The 26,817-nt window shown below is 34.5% G+C and overlaps 1 protein-coding gene across 3 annotated transcripts in view; it reads right to left on the bottom strand.

Moving 5' to 3' along the window:
* The window catches only part of USP53 (ubiquitin specific peptidase 53), a 65,904-nt gene that overhangs the window by 24,890 nt on the left and 14,197 nt on the right, over window positions 1-26,817 (bottom strand). For 2 of the 3 annotated variants that reach the window (XM_047718323.1, XM_047718325.1), the window contains 7 exons: window positions 17,052-17,144; window positions 12,871-13,005; window positions 9,933-10,046; window positions 9,707-9,789; window positions 6,971-7,076; window positions 6,009-6,155; window positions 5,033-5,182 (listed from right to left, as the gene is read on the bottom strand). In XM_047718323.1, the coding sequence (XP_047574279.1) occupies window positions 5,033-5,182; window positions 6,009-6,155; window positions 6,971-7,076; window positions 9,707-9,789; window positions 9,933-10,046; window positions 12,871-13,005; window positions 17,052-17,144 (828 nt within the window). The remainder of the gene's footprint in view (window positions 1-5,032; window positions 5,183-6,008; window positions 6,156-6,970; window positions 7,077-9,706; window positions 9,790-9,932; window positions 10,047-12,870; window positions 13,006-17,051; window positions 17,145-26,817) is intronic. The other variant, XM_047718326.1, reaches the window with a different exon arrangement.

Genomic DNA, 26,817 nt, shown 5'->3' with positions numbered 1-26,817 from the left:
TTCTGTGTTCACTGGCTGGATACCTAGTACTGCAATTGCTGGATCATAGGGTAGTTCAATTTTTAACTTTTTGAGGAACCTCCACACTGTTTTCCAGAGTGGGTACACCAGTTTACATTACCACCAACAGTGCAAGAGGGTTCCCCTTTATCCACATCCTTACCAACATCTGTTGTTTCCTATGTTGTTGATTTTAGCCATTCTGACAGGTGTGAGGTGATACTCCATTGTAGTTTTGATTTGCATTTCCCTGATTTTCAGTGATGTTGAGAAGCTCTTCATGTGTCTATTGACCATCTGTATGTCTTCTTTGGAGAAATGCTCATGTCTTCTGCCCATTTTTTCAATTGGGTTATTCATTTTGGTGAGTTTTATAAATTCTTTTTTTTTTTTTTTACTTTTAAAATTTTGTTTTTGCTTTATTTGTGGCTGTGACTTAAAAAAATAATTAAAAGGTTTTTTGAATACATTATAATGAATATTATAGAGCATCCTTCAATTGGAATACACGTAGATACTAAAAACTGGTTGTATTTCATGTAGTGTCAGTGCACAAAGTTTGTATTATCTATATTAAGTGAAATATCTTTAAAGGTACAGTTGTTTCTGTAGAGCAATAATATCTTCTGATATTTTTTGAAGTTCTTATTGTCAGCAGCAGCTACCAATTTCATTAACACAGTTAAGGATCTTAAAGTAATCTTTAACACATTTACATCGAATTTCACAGTGTAAGTCATTATCTGTGTTATATTAACCAGAACTTTATATGTTGGCATTCCTGTTCATGAACATTTGGAGGTAGCCAGTCTTTCTCAATTAACCCAAAGCAAATTTACTAAAGTTTTAGTTCTGTGTATTTTACTGTACTCAAATTCTTTGGATACTGGTTATATGCTTTCATATATTAACTACTATACTTATAGAACATGATAGATAATGGAGTTTACCATGAATTCAAATGAGATTAATTAAATTTTTCTCCAATTCCTACTTTATGCAAAGTAATGTGGAGAATGATGGTGGTTATGGTGAAGGATTGGGTACAGAGAGGTAGGGATCTGAGACAAAGTTCTCCCCTGCCTACTATTAGTATAAAAAGACTCTCATCCAAGGAATTTAACTAAAACTATGTGTTTAAAAATCTTTTATTTTTTTTAGTGCAGAAAATCCCTTGTTAGGCCAGGTTAAAAAGAAAAAGGAAAGGAAACAGATAAGGGCACAAAAAAGTAGCAAAAGAAAAAAAACCTCAGATTGTATCATAATTAGGATTGTGTGTTGGGGCCAGAGAGAGGGGCAGAGAGAGGGGAAGAGAGAGAGAAAGAGAATTTTTAAACATTTTGGATACTAACCCATTATCATATACGTCATTTGCAAATATCTTCTCCCATTCTATAGGCTGCCTTTTAGTTTTGTTGACTGTTTCCTTTGCTGTACAGAAGCTTTTTATTTTGATGAAGTCCCAAGAGTTTTGCTTTTGTTTCTCTTACCTCAGGAGACATATGCAGAAGGAAGTTGCTATGGCTAATGTCAAAGAGGTTACTGCTTGTGTTTTCCCTTAGGATTTTTATGCTTTCAAGTCTCATATTTACGTCTTTAATCCATTTTTAATTTATTTTTTGTATGGTGTAAGAAAGTGGTCCAGTCTCATTCTTCTGCATGTTGCTGTCCAGTTTTCCCAACACCACTTGTTGAAGAGACTGTCTTTTTCCCATTGCATTTTCTTTCCTGCTATCAAGAATAATTGACCATATAGTTCTGAGTTCCCTTCCTAGTTTCTACCCTGTTGCATTGATCTATGTCTGTTTTTGTGCCAGTACCATATTGTTTTATTACCACAGCTTTGTAATATAACTTGAAGTCCAGAATTGTGATGCATCCAGCTTTGCTTATCTTTTTCAAAGTTGTTTTGGCAATCTGGGGTCTTTTTGGTTCCATACAAATTTTAGGATGGTTTCTTCCAGCTCTGTGAAAAATGCTTGTGGTATTTTGATAGGGATTACATTAAATGTGTAGATTGCTTTGGGTAGTAAGGACATTTTAACAATATTTGTCCTTCCATGAGTATGGATGTTTTTCCATTTCTGTCATCTTTAATTTCTTTCATGTGTGTTTTATAGTCTTTGGAGTACAGGTCTTTCAGCTCTTTGCTTACTTTTACTCTGATGTACCTCATGGTTTTGAATGCAATTGTAAATGGGATTGATTTCTTGATTTCTTTTTCTGCTGCTTCGTTATTGGTATATAGAAATGCTACAGATTTCTGTATATTTTGTATTCTGTGACTTTACTGAATTTGTTTATCAGTTCAGGCAATTTTTTGGTGGAGTCTTTCAGGTTTTCTATATAGAATATCATGTTATCTGCAAATAAAGTTTTCTTTTTCCTTACCAATTAGGATGCCTTTATTTCTTTTCATTATCTGATTGCTTTACTTCTTTTCATTGTCTGATTGCTTGGACTTCCAGTACTATGTTAAATTAACAGTGGTGAGAGTGGACATCCCTGTTAAGTTCCTGACTATACAGGAAAAATTCTGTTTTTTCCCCATTATGATGTTAGTTATGGGATTTTTATATATGGCCTTTCCTACGTTGAGGTATGTTCCCTCTAAACTGATTTTGTTGAGGGCTTTTATCATTAATGGATACTGTACTTTGTTAAATGTTTTTGCTTCTACTGAAAAGATCAAAGGGTTCTTATCCTTTCTTTTATATTAATGTGGTGTATCATGTTGACTGATTTGTGAATATTGAATCACCCTTGCAAACCCAGGAATAAATCCTACTTGACTGTGGTGATTGATTTTCTTTTTAATGTTTTGTTTGATTCAGTTTGGTATTATTAAGTCCTACTGGTTGTTAGAACTTGCAAAATTTGGCCCTTCTGGTTTTCAAAGCCAAATGTTAAAGGGATTTGTCTTCCCAGTGTGACAAGTCTGTTTCTCTCCCTTTTCCTCAATAGCAAATGGCATATTGAAATTTATATTTTGGGGTAAATTTTGTTGTGTTCCTTTAAAAAGTACTGTACTTCATTCTGGCATTTGTTAAATTATGTAGGACCATCCTGGTGCTTTGAAGGCTTCATTTTAAGCTTTTTATGTCAGGTACAGAGTAGTATTCAGTCTAGGTATAATTTAGCCCCACAATTAAGGTGATACTTTCCTGAGGATTCTATCTGTTGCTCTTTGCATTGCAACATCTTTCTATTCTTGCTGGTGTGGATGCAAACTATTCCTAGCCCTATATGAATTTTGAAAATTGCCTGACCTTCTGCTTTCCAGTAATTCTTTCCTCAACCTTGTGCAGGTTTGGCAACACAATGTCAGATCACTATTCAGCCAAAGATTAAAGGTGACCCCTCTACCAATCTCCAGAACTTTCCTCTGTGAAGTGTTCTTTCTGGTAATCTGTCCAGCGAATTTTAGCCATCTTAGCCTCCCTGAACTCCAATTTCGGTTTCCTCAACTCGGTGAGACTGCTTTATCTGAATCCCGCCTCCCTGCACTGTAAAAACTACCTGTAGGGCGCCTGGGTGGCTCAATGGGTTGAGCCGCTGCCTTCGGCTCAGGTCATGATCTCAGGGTCCTGGGATTGAGTCCCGCATCGGGCTCTCTGCTCAGCAGGGAGCCTGCTTCCCCCCCCCCCCCCCCACTCTCTGCCTGCCTCTCTGTCTACTTGTGATCTCTCTCTGTCAAATAAATAAATAAAATATTTAAAAAAAAAAAAAAACTACCTGTAGGTGGTAAACAGGAATAACCGTAGGGCTCATCTTGTTTCCTTTTTTCTGTTCAACTGCCTGCTGCCAATGTCTAAAAAAGTTATTTTGTCTATTTGATTTTCTAATTTTTAATACTGGAAGGGCTATTTCCATAGCAGTTCATCCTTCAAAGAAACAATTAGAAATCCACTAAATACTGAATATTTGAACTTCCGACTTAGTAATTCATAATGATGATAAATGGCCCTTTCTTATACATTAAAATGAAAGGAAATGGAATTGTACATCATTTGCTTAGCACAATGAAATAATTTGTACTTTTAAATCCATTTACTGCTTAATAATAAGATTCTCAAAGCCAATAAACCTAGGCATAGATTCTCAAAGCCAATAAACCTAGGCATAGTATTGACAAGATCAATAGTTTTCATATGTGGCAAAATCTTAATCTCCTATAGAACTTAAAAAAAAAAAATCAGGTATTGGCCTCTATACCTTTGAATTGAGAATTTAAGAGTCCAGGCAGATACACATTTTTTCAAAAGTTCCAAAGGTGATTCTGATAAATAGTCCTTATTACAAACTATTATTCACTAGTTTTCTAGATATTATGATGTTTGAATAAGTTACTGACCAAAAGAAAAAGTAACCCTACCTAATTCTGAATACCATATACAAAGTCTAAAAAAGCAATCATAATAATTTAAAAAATAAGCAGATTTTCATCACTAATTATATAAAGCAACTGTGAATCATTCACAAAGAAATTCACAGAGCAACTATGTATCAGACAAAATGTACCAGACATATGGATCACTGACAGTTATATATTTACATTCTAACATTTATTTGTCAACTTTTTTATTATTCTGGAAATGGACTGGTTTAAAAATTGGCTTTAAAATAAACCAGATTTCATGGGCGCCTGGGTGGCTTAGTGGGTTAGAGCCTCTGCCTTTGGCTCGGGTCATGATCCCAGGGTCCTCGGCAGGGAGCCTGCTTCCCCTCCCCTCTCTCTGCCTGCCTGTGATCTCTGTCAAATAAATAGATAAAATCTTTAAAAAATAAATAAATAAATAAATAAATAAATAAATAAAATAAACCAGATTTCAAAAATTAATAAAAGGAAGTATGGACTTAACAATGCTATTATCATTAAGGTCATTTATTATTTTATATAAGAAATGTTTACATATAATCATTATTTTACATAATAATACTACATAATATACATTTTATATTATTATTTCATTTATTCCTAAAAAGTAAGAAGTCACAATAATTATCCTGGTTAGTGAAAGTGTCAACTTACCTCTTTCACATTTGCATCATCAAAAAATACCCATTTGGAACTCTTGGTATGAAAAGCAAAGGCACAATAATGTCGGCTGGTGTAGCAGATCATACCAACTAGATGAAGTTCACTATTTTTGGCATTTTCATCAGTAACTCTATAAAAAAGCTGTTCAAAAAAATAAAAATATATATTTAATACTGTATCTTTTAAAAAACAAGGAACAATAATTTGGTGAGTCAGATATTTGACTATCTATGAAAAAATTTCTTATGCAAGCTTCCTTAATCCAATATTACATCAGTACAGAAGGTACCACTAAGATTGGATTGAACAGAATTATTATTAACTATTACTTACTATTAACTGTAGCTATTAGCATTCCTCCAATAAAATGAATTCACTACAACTTAGTTCAGTAACCCAGTATCTTGACACTTTATATACATAAACTGGAAATGTGGGATAAATTACACAATTCCCAATAATTTTTCATTGAATCACATATTTGAACATACATTAAACATATTATCTGAAAGTTAATTATCTAAAAGTTTAATTGTAATATAAACCAATCAAATATTAAGATGTTAATAAGCATATAGAGATCAGTGCTGTAGATTATTTTTAACCCACTGAGCCACCCAGGCGCCCCAACTGTAGATGATTTTTGACTCTTTACTTTTCTAGGTTAATATTTATATTTTGTCATTACCACACTCACATACACACACACACACACACATCATTATCATCATTCTAGAGTGAAACAAAACTAGAGCATGAGACAGTTTATAACTGAAAGTCATTCCCAGTCTATGCAAGAAAGGCATTCCAGTTAGCTCGATTTGATGAATTTTATCAGGATTATATCTGAATACTATTTCCTTTAGAAAGAAAATTTAGTTTTGAAAAACAAAGTGTGTTATAATATATGAATACGTTTATAATAATTTAAAAACAGAAAGGAAGAGAATGAAAACAGCTGAGATACCCCAGGAAGATAAAGATGTGTTGCTAGATTCCGAACAACATCTTCGGTCAAGTCAGAATGTTCAGAATCCCATACTAAACCAATTGTAACAATCTCTGGGCAATTCATTAAAACACGGCGAATTTTTATTTTTTGGCCACAGTTACTCTAAAGAAAAACACAAAAGGCACATTTTGAAAATACTGAAATAGGTATACCATAAGTAATACCTTACAGTTTGTATTAAACAGTAACAACCTTCACATATATCAGAAAATTCTTTGTTCAGGATACTAAAATTCACTTTTATCCAGCTATTTGCTTAATTATTGATTAAATGGTAAGTTTGTTTTAATCAAAGTACTTTCCTTTGGTATTTTTAAAATCAGCTATAATAAGAATTCAATCTAAAAAAATGAGAAATAGAACACTGAAGTCATTAATAATATTACATTAGAAAAGAATGGTACCATTTGTAGTGCTTATAATGAAAATAAAAAACTTTCTCTTTAAACAAATGACAGATTTCAGAACTAAAAAAAATAATCAGGAGGCACCTGGGTGACTCAGTCAGTTAAGTGCCTGACTCTTGATTTCAACTCAGGTCATGATCTCAGGGTGGTTGAGATCAAGCCTCACCTAGGGCTCCATGCTCAGCAGGTAGTCTGCTTAACATTCTCTCTCTCTCCCTCTCCTTCTACCCCTCCCCTCCAGCCCTCCTTGCATGCACAAGTGCACCCTCTTTCTCTCAAAAAGATAAAAAAACATCAGCATACACTAACTTAAATCCTTCACGAAGAGTTTTTAAAGAAATAGTGCTCAAACAGCTCACCTGGTATAAAGAGTTGCCTAAAATAATACTGAAAAAATAAATTCTTAAAATCAAGCCCATGTATAGTTAGTATTTACATGGTAATTTCTGAATATCTATTTTCAAATTTATAAACATAAAAGCACATTAATATTCTCCAAATTATACTTACAGGACATTTCCTATAGTCATCAGTTGTATTTGCTGCTTGAAGCAATTCTGCAAACATTTCAGGCTTAAAACGTTCATGCCTTTCCATCATTCTTTCTACCTCGTTGCTACAAAACAAAGGAGCAGTGTCAAATTTGTCCCTTGAACTTTAGAAAGATCTAACAAATTATGCATGAAGAATATTAAGTTATCAATATGGGTATTTTATATCTTAAAACAGGTTGTTTGAAAAATTAACCATAAAGTGAATTTTCGTAGAGTGAAAAATTATGAAATTTGGCAGGTTAACTTATGATGAAAAAAATTAGGTCAAGAACAAAATAACACTAAATTTTACCATCGTTTGGAACTACATGAACGAGGTAATAAGATGATCCTAGTTCTGTCTGGAGGTAGTTCTAAGTCAAATGTTTCTTTTACATTATTATTTAACAAATAGGGACTTGAGTTTAAATTTTGGCCTAACAAGAACAACAAATTGTTGGAAAGGCTTCCCCTCAGGCCTAAAGTTCTCAGAAACAAAGTTATCATTTTCAGCTAAAAGAAGGCTCCTTTGCTGATTAATGCAGAAGTCAAAACCAAAACTATTTAGGTCAGGCTTATGCCTTATGCTAACCATTTTATTACAGCCTAGGCAGGATATCTGTGCCACTTTTTGTTTAGTCTATTTTAGAATCAAATTTTTATATAGCAAGGTATTAAGTATCTTTAAACAACTATTTAAACACTTCCAAAAAGATAGGTCATGTAAGTTCAAACATCCTTACTACTTTCCATTCTAGATGCTCTGGTTCTGCTTAGTGGTAATAATATTAACTGTCTTAGAACTAGATATATTTTACAGTTCCATGGTTTAATATACAGTATTCAATAACAACTAAAAGCACCTATTCTTCTAAAACACTTCACAAGTATATTAGAAAGCGCTAAATCTGATAAGCTTGTTCAAACTGTACATTTAAAATGATGTTTTTGTTAACATTACAAATAATGATTTATGTGAAGCCTGGAATTCTGTAATTGGTATTCAATACTTATTACCAATACAAAGGTGATTATAGTTGACACTTAAACAACATGGGGTAAGGGGCGCCAACCCTCACACAATCCAAAATCCGCATATAACTTCTGACACCCCTCTCAAAGTTAACTACTAATAGCCTACTATTAACTGGAAGCCTTACCAATAATAGTCAATTAACACACACTTCCTGTTATATGTATTATATACTGTATTCTTACCAAAAAAGCTGGAGAAAAGGAAATGTCATTAAGAAAATTATAAAGGGGACAACTAGATGGCTCGGGTAATTGAATGTCTACTTGATCTCAGCACAGGTCTTGAACTCAGGGTTATGAGATCAAGCCCTGCATTGGGCTCCACAAACAGTAGGGAATCTGCCTGAGATTCTCCCTCTCCCTCTGCCCCTGCTTCTGCTTGCACATGCATGCTCTCTCTCTAAAATAAATAAATAAATCTTTAAAAAAAAGAAAAAAAATCTAAAGAAAATATAATACATTTACAGTAATGTACATTTATTATTGAGAAAAATCTGCATTTAAGTGGACCTGTGCACTTCAAACCTGTGTTATTGAAGGGTCAACCATAATTAGAGTTCAAAGTCTGGTTTCTTGCAATTGATGGTGTGGACCAGGAAGAGACTGATGGAGCTCCAACTCTTGTTACATAAGATACTGAATCAGAGCACTGTCATTTTATATAAGAGTTTCAGAGTAGACTTAAAATTTTACGGTTTCTAATGTGTGGCCTATCCTTGTTCAAACGCCATCCTACTTTTCATACAAAGTGAAAAAAAATGGATCTATAATTGACTGAATTTTAGGGAATGGTTCCTTAAAACTATGCTCCCAAACTCTGGATATATTAAGACACTAAATACACTCAAATAATCAAATTGCTATTATTCAATAATCTTTAAGAAATATTGTGTCATATCCAAAAAAGCCAAGAAGTGTAATAATATAATGAAACAGATAAGCACCTGATATTTATTTTGCACAATGATAAAAATATTGGTACCATTTAGTAACTGTTATACTAATGTACTGATAATTATTGATCTATGTGTTATTTTTTATATCAAAAGACCTATAAATATTTATGACTTTATTCAATGTTCCTATTAAATATTTATATTTTCAAATACCTATTCAAAAGTGTTTAAACTACTCTTATTATGTAAAGTCTAGGGATCTTTTTGGATCCCTAACTCACTAATGTTTCATGAGCAGGGAAGGAGGGGACAGGCAAGCTGGCAAATTTTTATTTCAGGTGAATGTTGAGGCCTTAAATGCAATAAATCTAATGGAGAATTAATTTCACCTTTTCTTTCTTTTCTCCTTACCCTGGCTTCCATCACCATGAAGGGACATGTAGCTGAAGGGAAACACTATTACTACAAAGATAACACCTTAGTAAAAATGAAGAAATCACATGCAGCTCCATTTAACACTGAGCTTGTCATTTTAAGGTCTCCTTTGCAATTCCCAAAACTTGCTATAAACATAAAGAGATACAAATTTTGACTAATATTTGGAAATTTCATCAAGTATATGTTTCTGACCAAATCAGAAACAGCTAGCTGAGTTGGACATCACTCAGCACCTCTGATGGTTGCATATTTTCAGGTCTAAGACAGAGAGCTGATATTCACATACATTATTGTTCTATAAAATAAATGCTCAATGTGGTAAACATGTTTTAACAGGCTCTCACCATAGGGCTGTTGTAGAAATGTACCGCACAAATTCTGTAAAAGGCAGAGGATCTGATGATGCTCCACAGCTGCGACACACACACTACAGGGAAGAACATATGTTTGATTGATCAACCATAAAACATAAATATAATACTATGTTACATATATTTAAATATGTTACATATTATACATATATAAACATATGCAAACAGAGTAACTAATGAAGTGGTTGAGCCATCTCACCTGTTCATACAGGGTCATAGCAAACTTCTGGTGAGTGATACAAGATTTAGAGGTACACATGTCTGCATCTCTGCTTGGCACTATATGGAAATGAATCCTCTCCAATATATTTTCCTAATTTAAAAAATTAAATGACAAATGAGTTGTGAAACTTACAGATGACACTATACAATATAACTCTTTTAAACTTTACAAATTTAAGAATCTTTTTAAAGGGCTGCCTGAGTGGCTCAGTTGTTAAGCGTATGCCTCTGGCTCAGGTCATGATCCCAGGGTCCTGGGACCCTGCTCAGGGTCCTGCTCCCTGCTCCACAAGAGGTCTGCTTCTCCCTCTCCCACTCCCCCTGCTTGTGTTCCCTCTCTGTCAAATAAAAAAATAAAATCTTAAAAAAAAAAAGAATCTTTTTAAGATTTTTTCAAAGTGTTAAATTGAACAGTGTCATACATACTGTCAGCTTTTCAGCTTTCCTCTTTAATCAACCCTTCAAATGCTGTTCAATTACTCACCTTTTATAGCATTAGCTCTTAAAAAAATTTAATGAAAGAAACATTATAATATAACATTATTTTAATAAATATTTTAAAAATCCTTTAAAATCAATTCATGGTGGCTAACATCTAGAATTTAATATTAGAAAACATAAGTTTCCTATGTTTCCAGCATTCTTACATTAAGAAAAGCAGTTATTCTTTCAAAAATCCTACTTGGAACATTTTTATAGTCTCTATAACTCACATTAAAAATAGCAATCATAACGGTTTACAACACCTACACTAACATCCTAATGCAAGGAATCTGTCTGGCAAACAAATTTCATATGAAATTTCAAATTCGTAATACAGATCAATTAGGAGTATTTATTTAACAAGTAATCCTTCTTTTTGGGTTGCAAAGTTTATCCAATGGATTCTTTTTTTTTTTTTTAAGATTTCTTTTATTTATTTGACAGAGAGAAAGACAGCAAGATAGGGAACACAAGCAGGGGGAGTGGGAGAAGGAGAAGGAGAGAGAGAAGCAGACTTTTCACAGATCAGAGAGCCCAACACCAGGCTCGATCCCAGAACTCTGGGATCACAACCTGAGCTGAAGGCAAAGCCTTAATGACTGAGTCACCCAGGCACCCCTCCAATGGATTCTTTTAATTAGCTAACTTACCCGTCTTCTGCCCTAGGAAATTTAAAAGCATTCAATTATTTAAGCCTAAATTTCTAGATAGTCCATGAATTATCATCTCACTTATTAGTACATTTCATTTAAATGAAAATAAACTACAAAGTTTGGTATCATACAAAATATATTTATATTTTAAGTGATGGATCAATTAGAAACATGAGAAATATGAAAAGCATATTTTATGACTATGTGTGCTGTTTTTTTTTTTTTTTAAAGATTTTATTTATTTACCTGACAGAGAGAAATCACAAGTAGGCAGAGAGGCAGGCAGAGAGAGAGAGGAGGAAGCAGGCTCCCTGCTGAGCAGAGAGCCCGACGCGGGGCTCGATCCCAGGACCCCGAGATCATGACCTGAGCCAAAGGCAGCGGCTTAACCCACTGAGCCACCCAGGCGCCCCTTAATCAACAAGAAAAGTAGTGCACTAGTCAGAGAGCTTTGCATCTGTCCAAGGAAACAGTAAAGATGATCGTTAAGGAAATAACAACAGGGGCACCTGAGTAGCTCAGTCAGTTAAGTGGCCGATTCTTGGTATCAACTCAGGTCATGATCTCAGGGTCCTGGTATCAATCCCTGTTTCGGGCTCCACACTCAGCGGGGAGTCTGCTTGTGGATTCTCTCCCCCTCACCCCCGCCTCAGCCTCCCCTCCCACTTGTGTATGTGTGCAAGTGTGAGCACACACATGCACACATTCTCTCTCTCAAATAAATAAATCTTTAAAAAAATGAGAATAACCTATAAATGCCAATTTACTATCTACAGATAGTAAATTCTACAGAAATCCAGTGAATTTAAAAGACATACTTCAGGAATAGAACAACCTACATTAGGAGGGAAAATTATAGGAGGAAATAAAGAGGTAAACTGGAGTTTAACTGTAAATGGCCTTAAATGTCAGAAGAGTCCAGACTGGAGTCACAAGAATATCTGAAGGGCAAAGATTAATCTGAAGAAAATTTTATTAATCTGTTGGCCACTAAAAAACACTATAAGGGGATAGGCTGAAAGGATACAAGAAAGGAAGCTTAAATAATGCTGAGAGTAAGGGCCCAAACTATTAAGAAGTGGTTTGAGGAAAACAAGGTGTCAAGGAAAACCTTAAAAGATTTTCTGATGAAAGAATGAATACAATTTTTAAATAGATATAAGACTATGAAAAAAAGTTTACCTCTTTAAATATAAGTAACATCTGCAACATTGACACATTTAATAATCAACACATATTTTAGAAGGTATGTATGGTTTAGTTACTATTCAAAGGAATGCTCTACGTATCAATATGGTGGTAAAACAGAGACTTGGAACATCAACCCCAGTTAATGATTCTCAATCCAGAGTGAGGTGTATAGCAGAACGGCTGCCCCTGATAGCTGCCCACCAAGCTCCTCTTCTCTCCCAAAGAGAATCATTGTATGTAATGAGAAATGCTACTGCTAGGAATGCATTATTGCACATATCAACACAGTGGAGGCAGAATACTGACTTAAGTGACATAATTCATGTTTAATAAATGTTTTTTTTCTAATAATAAATTTTAAAATATTCCAGGGGTCTAATAGCCAATAAAAATGACAGCAGCACAAATAACCAAAATCAAAAGTCATGAGATTTAAACTAAGCTCGAAGGGCAGGTAAGACATGGATCCAGTGAGCAGTTATGATTTGTTTCCATTGTCAGAAATTTATGTTTCATTAACCTTGAAATTCGTATCATTTAAGGAAAACAAGCTACTGTCCTGATTTAAGGATTATCCAAAATACTTACAAAGCACTCTGCAGCATCATCCATAAGGCCCAACTGAAATCGCTGCTCATCTTTGAAGCTCTCTGCTAGAGCATGCCTTATGTTATCCGAGGGAAGTGCTTTTTCTCGACTGTGTTGAAACTGCGCAAATATATTCTGGGGAGCAACAAGTACATCAGTAAGTGTAAAGCTAACCACTAAAGAAACATGTCAGTAACTTCATTATAACACAGTGAAACTTACAGCTATACCCAGAAACTAGTAGTCTTTTGCTCTAAAATTCCATATAAAGATTATTTGTCTCAGTAATGTAAGAAATGGTTGCCTCAGCCTCAAAATCAAATGTTAGTGTGCAGAGAATTCTCAGTTCTCATCCTCGAGGTTTCTAATTGAGTATGCTGAAGTGAGGACAATTTTTAACCATTTCCCAGCTTATTCTGATCTAAACTGTTTAAGGAAGAGTTCTGAGATAAGCTGCTATAAGTCTAAAAGTATGCTATAAGGAATTAAAATTATGTTAATCAAAAATAAATACATAATCACATAAAAATTAGTAGGAACTCACTAGTCTTTTAAAAAAAGTAGCTTGGGGCACCTGGATAGCTCAGTTGGTTAAGCATCTGCCCGTCTGCCTTCAGCTCAGGTCATGATCTCATGGTTCTGGGACTGAACCTGGCATCAGGCAGGAGTCTGCTTCTCCCTCTCCCACTGTCCCTCCCCTGATTCCTTCTCTCTCTCTCTCAAATAAATAAATAAAATCTTAAAAACAAAAAACATAGCTTAAATGAACTTTAATAATTTTTTTTCTTCCTAAATAAACCCCAGAAAATGACAAACCCTGGTTTAAAAATAAACAAACATCAAATAACTTCAATACAATTAAAATTTCCCACTATTTAAATTTGCCTCTAAAAACTGACACTCTACAATTTGCATGAAGTCAGAAAAGATGAGCCACCCAGGCATCCCTGACTTTTAATTTTTAAAGAAAATTTTTTTTCAAATTATCAGTTTTCCTCACTTAGAGCATTATTTCTAACCCAAGCCTAAGAAATACTGGAAACACTCAAGAATATGTGATTATAGGTGTTAATCTGGTTTTTCATTTTCCTTATTGAATTCAAATAAGATAAACTTTTTAATAAGTTCCAGTTTTATGACAATCATCTTAGGTGGGGGAAAGGTTTTCAGTGACAACCTACCAAATAAGGCTTGGCCATATTAAATTCTTAATTAGTCTAAGGGGTATGTCACCTCAAAAACATTTTTTTTCCTCAGGTCAATATATGGTAGGGTAGGAAAACATTTTAAAAATCTGTTTCACTACTTCCAAAAAATGTACTTTATAAATAAATTAAAAATTGAAGAATAATGATGCTAAATGATATTAGATATCCAGATCTATAATTTTCTAATTATAATTACAAAATGAAAAAATAAAAAAAATTTTCAGATGTCATTGGTTATTCAGGTAATTAACTTTTCAAGATAATGCTTGAAATATTAATCCTATGCCTGAATGTCACTCATTTGTTATCTGTTTTGTTTAGTATATGTGAGGCACCTTCACTAGAAAACAGAAAAACCCTGCCCTCATGGGACACACATTCTAGTTATAGTAAGGAGAAAGTAAGTAATTATATAGTATGTCAATCTGTGACAAAATAGAGAAAAATAAAGAAATAAAATACAAGAGAGAAAAATAAAGTATTATAAATAGAAATAGAGATACTGAGAGTAGGAAGGAGGTTAACTATTACCTAGGGTAGTCAGGGAAGGCCTTACTGATGTCCTCATTTGAAGACTGGCATAAAGGAAACAGGGTGTTAGCCACAAAAACATCTAGAAGAAAAGCACTGTAGACAAAAGGAATAATAATGAAAATAGTCAGAGATGGAAGCCAGCTCTGAGAAACTGCAAGAGGCAGCCAGTCTGGCTAAAGTGCAGTATCTGAGACAGTGAGAAAGAGAGAGAGATAATGTTTTGGGCTAGTGGGGAGGCAGGCAGGTGATTGTGTAAGGCTATGAAAGATTCACGCTAGAAATTTTAACTATATTCATTTTACAATTGGACAAAATATTCAAAATTGACTGTGGTGTAAATAAAATTCGATACTGTAATCTGATCTAAGTTCATTCTTCATCCCCTAACAATAACCCTATTTTGCCAGTTTCTAAAAAAGAGAATATAAAATTGCCTTCTTTGGTGATTTATATTCAGGAGTATAAATCAAAATAAAGCAGGAAAATGGCACTTTATTTTCTTGCATGTATATGTGTGTGTAAGAGTATTCCAGAATGTAAAAGAATGAAATATTTATCTCAAACATGTTAATAAAATTTTAAATTCTTGGGCAAATTTCAACGACGTAAATGAGATGCTAATAGATACATGACTCCCTGTTTCTGCCTTTGCCTCTCTTCTATTTATTTCCATCCAAGTAGACAAAGAGATCTAGTCCAAACATTCTACCTAGATAAAACAGATTATATCACTCTTCCACTCGAAACAATCCAGAGACTTCCTAAATTACTCAGGACAAAAAGCCAAGGTCCTAACAAAGGTCTAGAAGGAACTACACAATATGGATTCCTGTTCCAGTTATTTATTGCTCCATAACAAACCACTGTAAAACTAAGTTACTAAAAATAACATTTATTATGATTACAAATCATTAATTTTGGTAAGGACAACTCAACTCTGCTCCATTAATTTTGGTAAATACAGCTAGACACTGGGACCTAGAACAATCTGAAGGTTGCTCACTTACACTGAACAGTTAGTTGATGCTGGTTGTTAACGCTGCCTGTCCACTTAGACTTCTGGTTTAGTTGCGGCTAACTTGGCTTCTTCACTTCATGACAGCTCCCTCCCAAGAATGCCAGCCCAAAAGACAGAGCCAGATGGAAATTTTATCATCTTTTCAAATCTAACCTAACCTCAGTGTCTGCAGTGTCATTTCTGCCATTCTATGTGGTGGGAATGAATCCTTAAGGCCAGTCCATATTCAAAGAATAGACTCCACTTTTTGATAAAAAGGGTGCAGAAGAGGGGCACGTGGGTTGCTCAGTTGGTTAGGTGTCCACCTCTAGATTTCAGCTCAGGTCATGAGCTCAGGGCTCTGAAATCAAGCCCCATGTCGGGCTCCGTTTTGGGCATGAGAGCCTGTCTAGGATTATCTCTCCCTCTCTCTCTCTCTGCCCCTTTCCTGCTCATGCGCTCTCTTTCTTAAAAAACAAAACAAAACAAAACTGCAAAGAATGTGCAGACATGTTTTACTTTATTTTTAAAGATTTTATCTATTTATTTATTTATTTCGAGCTCACGGGAGTTGGGGGGAGGGAGAATGGAAGAGAAAAAAACCGCAAGCAGCAGCCTGCTGAGCAAGGAGCCCAAGGTGAAGCTCCTCAATGTCATGACACTGAGATCATGACCCCAGCCAAAAGTAAGAGTCTGACACTTAACCAACTGAATCACCCACACACCCCTGCAGACAGGTTTTAAATAACCACAACTCACTTTACTTCTGAGCTCACCTCTTATCAGTTTTCTCCTTACTCATAAAGCTTCTGACACCCAGGTTTCCTTGAATGTGTCATGTACGCCCACCTCAGGGTCTTTGCAGTTACTGTTTCCCTGCTTCCCTGGAATGCTTCACTCCATCATCTTTTCCAAGTAATGGTTTAAACTTTCCCAGTGAGGCTTTCCTGACTATTCAACACACTCTATTATTCCCTTTCCCTGATTTATTTTTCCCCCTTTGTAGTTACTACCATCTAACACACTTTATATTTTGCTTACTTGTTTACTCCTCCCCTATAAGAATATAAGCTCCATGAGAACAGAGTTTTTATCACCTTGTTCACTGCTGTATCATCAGTAACCAAAGCAGTGCACAAAATTCAGTAGTAGTTCAAAATCCATTTCATAAAATGAAAAAAGAATTGTTCCAAAATAATGAAAAATGTAACATTCTTAATGTTTTTATACTACTTAGAATATTAATTTTAACTTTCTTTACATAAGAGTGGAAAAAAAAATCCATACACTTGAATAAATCAACTTTAAGAATTCACCTTCAAAGCTCAAGTCACTTGACAATGAACTTTAATTTCAAGTAAACTGACCAAATAAACTATCAAATAAAATTAAATTTTTGGCAAAACAATTAATAGTAATTTTCCATAATATTAAAAGGTTACCTTCAATGCACAAAATATGCAGGCATCTCCCTGACAAACATGTCCAGTTAGAACCCGCAAGCTTCTTCGGAATATATCCAATTGCCATAAAACCTAAAAAATTACAAGAAAGAAACAGTGAAGAAAGATATACAGTAAGATTTTTCTCCCTATGATAAAAGACAGATTTGACTTAGACTGCAGAAGGCTAACAACTTATTTTAATCTCTTTGCACAATCAGACATATATAAGCACTGAAACAGCAACTATGAAACTGCTATACACATGCAACAAAAACATAAAAGAGGGATTTAGAAGGTATTCCTATTGATTCACATGTCAAAACTGACAGGCATAGAGTTAAGAAAAAACTAATTCCTCAGTTAAGGATTTTATATGAACAGGAAACATGGGACACTGAATGGAGGTCTTGGCAGTGACATGAAAGAGGAAGTGATTATAATACTTGGAACAGACTGAACTTTAGGAAGGAAATATAATTGGAGTTGAAAGCCAGGGTGTATCAAATAAGGGTCAGTAAGTAACAGCCAGAAAAAAAGGTGAGCAGAGGTTTGTGGCCTTGTGTATTGAATGACAAGGCGGCCAGCTGTGTGGTAACGGGGACAGTACAGTAAAATGCATCAGTTAAGGAATAATATGAATATAATTAGCTGCAATTATCCATTCATCATTTGCTACTAAAAGAAAAAAGCAAACAAAAAACACTAAGTGTTTAAATAAAATCAGTCCAGTATTTAAAATCTAAAAAAATCTGAAAACTAGGGACGCCTGGATGGCTCAGTGGGTTAAGCAGCTGCCTTCGGCTCAGGTCATGATCCCAGCGTCCTGGGATCTAGTCCCACATCGGGCTCCTTGCTCATCAGGGAGCCTGCTTCTCCCTCTGCCTCTGCCTGCCATTCTGTCTGCCTGTGCTTTTTCTCTCTCCCTCTCTCTCTCTGACAAATAAATAAATAAAATCTTTAAAAAAAAAAAATCTGAAAACTATAAAGTGAGGATAACTCTGCCTGCCTCATGGTGTTCTTGTAAGGATTAAACAGTATGTACTACTATATAAAATGCTTAGAGGCGTGCCCAGTACATAACTGGAATGCAATGAACGCCAGCTGCTATTTGTTGCTGCAATTACTATTACAACAAACAGACTTCCAAGTCTCCCTATATCTTTCAGTCATTTCTTCAAATAATATAACTTAGAAAATCTATTTATGATCTCTCATTTCTCCCAACTAGAAACAAAGATTAAGAAAAACAAATGATTTTAACAGATATCCTATATTTTCAATTACTCAATAACTAAAGGCCATTTCAGAATTTCCCTTTGAGAGTTGCTTTTCCTTAAAGAAAACTAATAGGATCCATTTATCTATTACAAATAATTCAGTGTTTTTGCAAAACACTTGAAAATGTCTAATAATTCTCTTGCATATCATACATATCTGATCATACCATAAAATATGTGACACTGGAATTCATTCATCTGTTAAGATGAAGACCAGGACAGCACAACCTTGGGAAGTAGCATAGCACTGTGCTTAGTAATACAACATTTGAAGGCCAACTGCCTGGGTATTAATTCTGGATTTATTGCTTATCAGGTCTTGGGTTGACTTGAGCAAAATATTTCCTGAAACTCAATTTTCTCATCAGTAAAATGAAGATTAAAGCAGTACTTACCCCTTTGGACTGTTGTAAGAATTAGATTAGACAGAACATAGAGTGTTCAGGTAAGTATCAACACAAGCAAGAACACAATAAATGCTAGTTATTAAAGATTATAACTTTGCTTTTAACTTAGAGGATTTAAAACCACATCAAGGGGCGCCTGGGTGGCTCAGTTGGTTAGGCAACTGCCTTCAGCTCAGGTCATGATTCTGGAGTGCCAGGATCGAGTCCCACATCGGGCTCCCTGCTCAGCAGGGAGTCTGCTTCTCCCACTGACCTCTCTCCTCTCATCCTCTCTCTCATGCTCTTTCTCTCTCTCTCTCAAATAATTTAAAAAAAAAAATCTTTAAAAAAAATAAAATAAAAAAAATAAAACCACATCAAGTGTCATAACTACTTAATTATGGTTATGTCAGATAAAATTCTAAAATATTCAGAATATTTTAAAATTAATATTTAAAAGAGAATACCCTTCATAATCTGTTTATAAGGCCAGTGAAGTATCTCTTCAAATGTAACTGGAATGTTTTCTGAATTAGCAAAATGTTTAAGTTATACTGGATTCAAACTACAGAAAAAATAATATTTATGTAACTTTTCTATACATTATTTAGTATAATAGTTTATCCTCTCTTAACAAATCCATATCAAAAGTTATTCTAATTGTTAATTTTTATCCTACTTCATTTTAAAATATTGATTATAAACAACAAATGGGTAGACAAACAAATTGAAAAAAAAAATTAAGTAAAATCTTGCCATTTGCACCAACATGGATGGACTAGAGGACATAATGCCAAGTGAAATAAGTCAGTCAAAGAACGACAAATATGATTTTACTTATATATGGAATTTAGGAAACAAAAATGCACAAACAAGGAAAAAAAGAGACAAACTAAAAAAAATTTAAAAAAAAAGGACTCTTCAATTATCATATGGTTTCACTTATTTGTGGAGCATAACAAATAGCATGGAGGACAAGGGGAGATGGAGAGGAGAAGAGAGTTGAGGGAAATTGGAAGGGGAGGTGAACCATGAGAGACTATGGACTCTGAAAAACGATCTGAGAATTTTGAAGGAGTGGGGGGTGGGAGGTTGGGGGCACCAGGTGGTGGGTATTGTAGAGGGCACAGATTGCATGGAGCACTGGGTGTGGTGCAAAAATAATGAATACTGTTATGCTGAAAAAATAAAAAATAAAAAAAAAAAAAGGACTCTTAAATAGTCTGGGGGATAGGTGAAATAGATAAAGGGGAAGAGTACTCTTATCCTGATGAACACTGAGAAATGTGCAGAATCGCTGAATCACTATATTATACACCTGAAACTAATATAACACTGCATGTTATACACTTGAATAATAAAAAGACAAGGGGAAAAAAGTGCTTAGAAATGTGAAGGTGTGTGTGTGGGGGGAAACCCCTGGGATAAATGAAAATGGAAATACAACTTTCCAAAATCTGTAGGATGCAGCAAAAGCAGCTCTGAGAAGGAAGTTCGTGGCAATATGGTCCTACCTCAAGAAACAAAAAAAGTCCAAATAAACAAACTAACTTTACATGTAAAGACTCTAGAAAAGAAGAACAAAGCCCAAAGTTAGTAGAAGGAAGGAAATAATAAAGGCCAGAGTAGAAATAAATGACAGACTTAAAAAAAAGAAAATTAGAAAATAATAGTGAAACTAAAAGCTGGTTCTTTTAAAAGATAAAATCAATAAACTTCTCACCAATAAACTATCTCACCAGACTCATCAGGAAAAAAAGAGACAACCCAAATTGACAAAACCAGAAATGCAGGAGATGTTACAACTGACACCATATAAATACAAAGAATCTTAAGAGACTACTATAAATGATAGGCCAACAAACTGAAAAACCTAGAAAAAATGGATAAATTCCTAGAAAAAAACAACTTTCTAAGACCAAATCACAAAGAAATAGGAAATCTGAACAGAATGATTACAAGTAATGAAATTGAATCAGTAATTTAAAAACTTCCCCCAAACAAAAGTCCAGGATCAGACAGTTTCACAGGTGAATTCTACTAATCATTTAAAGAGTTGGTAATTATCCTTCTCAAATTACTCCAAAAAATTAAAGAGGAAGAAACACTTTCAAACTCATTTTACAGGGCCAACATTACCCTGATATCAAAAACAGGAAAGGAAAGGGAAAAGAAAAGGAAAAAGGAAAGGAAAAGAGAACAGAAGAGAGGAGAGGAGAAGAGAGGAGTGAGAGGGAAAGAGGGAGGGAGAGAGAAAGAAAGAGAGAATATAACAGACCAATATCCCCAATGAACATAGATATAAAAATCCTCAACAAAATATTAGCAAATGAAATTCAACAGTACATGAAGAGGATCAGACGCCATTATCAAGTGAGATTTGTTCCAGGGATGCAAGGCAGCTCAACATCTGTAAATCAATTACCATATTACACCACATTACAAAACAAAGAATAAAAATCATATAATGATCTTTAATGATCTTTATACAGAATCAGCATTTGACAAAAATTCAACATTATTTATGATAAAAACTCTCAATAAAGTGATTATAAAAGAAACATCCTCAACATAATAAAGGTCACAATAAACCCACAGCTAATATTATACTCAACAGTGAAAGGCTGAAAGCTTTTCCTCTAAAATCAGAAATAAAAGTACTCACTCTCCTAACTGTTATTCAAGAAGTGCTAGCCACAGCAATTAGGCAAGAAAAAGAAATAAAAGGTATCTAAGTGGGAAAAAGTAAAACTGTCACTATTTGCAAATAACATGATAACTGTATATAGAAAACCCTAAAGACTCCACCAAAAAACTATCAGGATGAATTCTGTAGTTGTAGAATACAAAATTAACACACAGAAATCAGTTGTGTTTTATACTAATAATGAGGTATCAGAAAAAAAATTTTTTTTAAATAATCCCATTTAGAATTAGATCAAAAAGAATAAAATACCTCGGAATAAACTCAACAAAGGAGGTCAAAGACCTGTACAGGGATACCTCTGAGATATTGCAGGTTTAACTTCAGGCCACTCTAACAAAGCTAATATTGCAATAAGTCAGTCACATAAACTTTTTAGTTTCCCAGTGCATATAAAGTTATGTTTACACTATACTGTTGTCTATTAACTGTGCAATAGCATTGTGTCTAGAAAACAATGTACATACCTTAATTTAAAAATATTTTATTGCTAAAAATGTTAACCATCACCTGAGCTTTCAGAGAGTTGTAATCATTCTGTTGGCAGAGGGTCCTGCCTTGATTCTGATAGCTTGCTGACTGATCAGGCTGGTAGTTGTGGAAAACTGGAGTGGCTGTCATAATTTCTTGAAATAAGACAATAATGAAGTTTGCCACAGCAATTCCATTCTTCCTTTCACCAACTACTTTTACATAGCATGCAATGCTGTTTGATAGAATTTTACCCACAGAACTTTCAATTGGACTTAATCCTCTCAAACTCTGCAGCTGCATTATCAACTAAGTTTTTGTAATATTCTAAATCCTTTGTTGTCATTTCAACAAATGTACACAGCATCTTCACAAGGGTAGATTCCATCTCAAGAAACCACTTTCTTGGCTCATCCATTAAGATGTGCTTACCCATTAAAGTTTCATCATGAGATTGCAGCAATTCAGTCACATCTTCAGGCTCTACTTCCAATTCCAGTTTTCATACTTTTTCCACCATATCTGCAGTTACTTCTTCTATTTAAGTCTTAAACCCCTCAAAGTCATCCATGAAGTTTGGAATTGACTTATTCCAAACTCCTATCAATGTTGATATTTTGACCTCTTCCCATGAGTCATGAGTGTTTCTAATAACATCTAGATTCAGTCTTCAAGAACGTTTTCAATTTACTTTGTCCAGATCCATCAGAGACATCACTACTTATGGAAGCTACAGTCTTAAGAAAACTACAGCTATATGTAATTTCTTAAATAACAGGACTTGAAAGTGAAAATTACTCCTTGATCCATGAGCTGCAGAATGGGTATAATGTTAACAGGCATAAAAACAATATCACTTTCATTGTCCATCTCCATCAGAGCTGTTGGGCGACCAGGTACATTGTCAATAAGCAGTAATATTCTGAGAGGATTCTTTTTTCTGAACAGTATATCTCATCAGCAGGATGATTCAGTAAACCATGTTGTAAACAATGTGTTGTCATCCAGGCTTTGTTGTTACATTTATAGAGCATGGACAGAGTAGATTAAGCATAATTTTTAAAGGCCCTATAAATTTCAAAATGGCAAATAAGTACTGGCTTCAATTTAAAGTCACCACCTATATTAGACCTTAACAAGAGAGCCAGCCTGTCCTTTGGATCTCTGAAGCCAGGTATTGACTTCTCCTCTCTAGCTATGAAAGTCCTAAATGGTATCGTTTTTCAATAGAAGGCTGTTTTGTCTACATTGAAAAATCTGTTGTTCAGTGTACCTAGCTTCATGAATTATCTTAGCTAGATCTTCTGTATGGCTTTTTGCAGCTTCTATATCAGCACTTCCTGCTTCTCCTTGCACTTTCTGTTACAGCGATGTCTTCTTTCCTTAAATCTCATGAACTAGCTTCTGCTAGCTTCGAACCTCTCTTCTGCAGCTCCCTCACCTCTCTCAGCCCTCACAGAATTGAAGAGTGAGGGCCTTGCTCTGGATTAGGCTTTTACTTAAGGGAATGTCATGGCTGGTTTGATCTTCTATCCAGACCACTAAAATTTTTTCCATAACAGGAAGAAGGCTGTTTCACTTTCTTATCATTTGTGTTTCCACTGGAGTAGCACTTTTCATTTCCTTTAAGAACTTTTTCTTGGCTAACTGTTTTTGGCACAAGAAGCCTCACTTTCAGCCTATCTCAATTTTTGATATGTCTTCTTCACTTAGTTTAATCATTTCTAGCCTTTTGCTTTAAAGTGAGAGGACAGGGGCACCTGGGTGGCTGAGTTGGTTGGGCATCCAACTCAACTTTGGCTCAGTTCATGGCCTCAGGGTTGTGTGAGATGAAGCCCCACGTTAGGCTCCATGCTCAGTCCAGAGTCTGTCTGAGATTCTCAACCTCTTCCTCTCCCTCTACCCTTCTCCCACTTGTGCTCAATGGTGTGTGCTCTCTCTCTCAAATAATAAATACATACATACATACTTTTTAAAAAATATAAATAAAGAAGACATGAACTCCTTTCATTTGAACACTTAGAGGGCATTGGGTTATTAATTGGCCTAATTTCAATATTGTTGTGTCTCAGGGAATAGGGAGGCCCAAGGAGATGAAAAGAGATGAGGGAACAGCTGGTCAATGGAGCACGTAGAAAACATATACCATTTATCAATTAAGTTTGCCATCTTATATAGGAGTAGTTTGTGGTGCTCCAAAACAATTACAATAGTAATATCAAGATCAGTGACCACAGATCACCATAACAAATATAGTAATAATGAAAGAGTTTGAAATACTGCAAGAATTACAAAAATATGACAAAGCCACCAAGTAAGCAAATGCTATTGGAAAAATGTTGTCCACTGACATGTTTGATTGTAGGGTTGTGAAAAAACCTTTAATTGGTAAAAAATGCAATATCTGCAAAGTGTAATAAGGTAAAGCACAATAAAATAAGCTCTGACTATACTCTGAAAACTGTAAGACATTGTTGAAAGAAATAAAAAAGATACAAATAGAAAGATAGTCCATGTTCATGGACTGGAAGAATAAATACTGTTAAAATATCCATACCACCCAAAGCAATCTACAGATTCAATGCAATGCTCATCAAAATAGCAATGACATTTTTCACAGAAGTAAAAATAAACCCAAAATTTGTATAGAACCACAAAAGTACCCAAATAGCCAAAGTAATCTCGAGAAGGAAGAACACAGCTAGAGGCATCATGCCTCCTGATTTCAAACTACACTACAAAGCTATAGTAATCAAAATGGTATGGTACTGGCAGGAAAACAGACACATAAGTCAATGGAACAGTATAGAGAGCCCAAAAATAAACACATGCATATATAGTCAATTAACGTGTGACAAAGGAAACCAAGACTATTCAATGAAGAAAATATCGGAGTCTCTTCAATAAATGGTGTTAGGAAAACTGGACAGCTACACGGGAAAGAATGAAACTGAACCACATTTACATGACATACAAAAAAAACTTCAAAATGGATTAGAGACTTGAATGTAAAACCTGAAACCATAAAATTTCTAGAAGAAAAGAAACGCAGTGAGCTCTCTGACATCAGTCTTAGATATATATATAGTTTGTTTTGACCAGTCTCTTTGCTAAGGGCAAAAAAGTAAATATAAACAAATGGGATTATATTACACTAAAAGCTTTTGCACACCAAGGAAACCATCAACAAAACAAAAAGGCAAACTGCTTATTGGGAGAAGATATTTGCAACTCATACATATAGTAAGGGGCTGCTATCCATAATATATAAAGAACTTATCAAACTTAATATCAATAACATCATCAACAACCTGATTAAAAAATGGGCAGGGGACTTGAATAGACATTTTCCCAAAGAAAACATACAGGCAGCCAACAGAGATCTGAAAATATGTTCAATAGGGAAATGCAAATCAAAACCACAGTAAGATATGACTTTACACCTATTAGATTGGCTACTGTCAAAAAAAGAAAAGAAATAATAAGTATTGGTGAGGATGTGGAGAAAGGAGAACCCTCAGGCACTGTTGGTAGGAATGTAAATTAGTGCAGCAACTACTGAAAACAGTACATTTTAATAATGTTCACTTTTAATAATTTCTTATAAGACATATTCCACAATTTATTTCTCAGCAATTTTAAAAACTATTCATCAAAATGTATAATAATATTTACAGACTGCATTTTAAAAAATGAAGTCAGGCTTTTTCTATCAGAAAATATATATTTGCATACCTGTCTTGTTAGTGAAGACTGGCTTTGCAAATTAGTTTATGGCAGACATTTTAATATTTGGGCCAACAGATCTCCTGAGCTGAAGAGATAGAGGTGGAAGTTCAGAGATGCTAAAGCAGCTAAAGTTGGCAGGGCAGAGTACAGCAGAGGAGAGAGCTGCACACAGAGTAAACAAACACCACAGCTCTACAGAGGCTCCCCGTTGAGTATTCAGGCAAATACTGTGAGGAAACTACCTGAGGCTGAAAAAAGAAATACCTCCCCAAAATTAGAGGGGATAGTGCCCAGAGCTCTTACCTGCCTAGGATAGTGTTGCTAATAGTCAATGTAGAATGCTTCATAATCCACAGAGCATTAGCTAAAGAAGGAAGGGTCTTATCCAGATTAATCTATTCTGATTAATCCTGGAATAAAAACAACTCTGGGACTGCCTAACAAAGCTTAAAAGTAAAATGATCAAACAGCTTCTAAATAAAGCAACTCTATCCCAGAACAAAGTTCAAGAACATTCCTAGGAATAAAAAAATATCACCCAATAAAATAAGACTCAAAATATCTGACACCCAATCAAAAATTACCAGGCATTAAAATAAACAAGGAAATATATTCCCAAATGAGGAGAAAAAAACAAATCAGTCAAAACCCAGAGTGTGCAGAATGACAGAATTAGTAGACAGGTACATTAAAAAGATTATTATAACTGTATTTCATATGTTCAAGATGCTATAGAAGAGAATGAACATGTTAAGTAAAGAGTTGAAAGATTTTTAAGAGACCCAGCTCAAACTTCTAGAGGTTAAAAATACAATGTCTGAATTTAAAATATGCTGGATGGGATTAATAGCAGATTAGACGTTGCAAAGGAAAAGATTAATGAAGTTGAAAACACTGTAATAGAAACCATAAAAAATGAAACAGAAAGAAAGAAAAAAAGGCTGAGAATGAAAATTAAGGGAGTATCAGTGAGCTGTGGGACAACCTAAGATAAACAACTATATGCAATTGCAGTCCCTCAAAGGAAGAGACAGAAAAATTTCAAGAGATGATGATCAAAGACTTTACAAATTTGATTTTTAAATTATAAATCCACAGATCTAAGATGCTCAATAAACCCAAACACAAGGAACATAAAGAAAACTATGTCAAGGTACATCAATATCAAATTGCTTTAAAGTAGTGAAAAAGAGAAA

The sequence above is a fragment of the Lutra lutra genome, chromosome 2 (genome assembly GCF_902655055.1).
Source record: "Lutra lutra chromosome 2, mLutLut1.2, whole genome shotgun sequence".
Lineage (NCBI taxonomy): Eukaryota > Metazoa > Chordata > Mammalia > Carnivora > Mustelidae > Lutra > Lutra lutra.
This window is presented reverse-complemented; position numbering and strand designations above follow the sequence as displayed.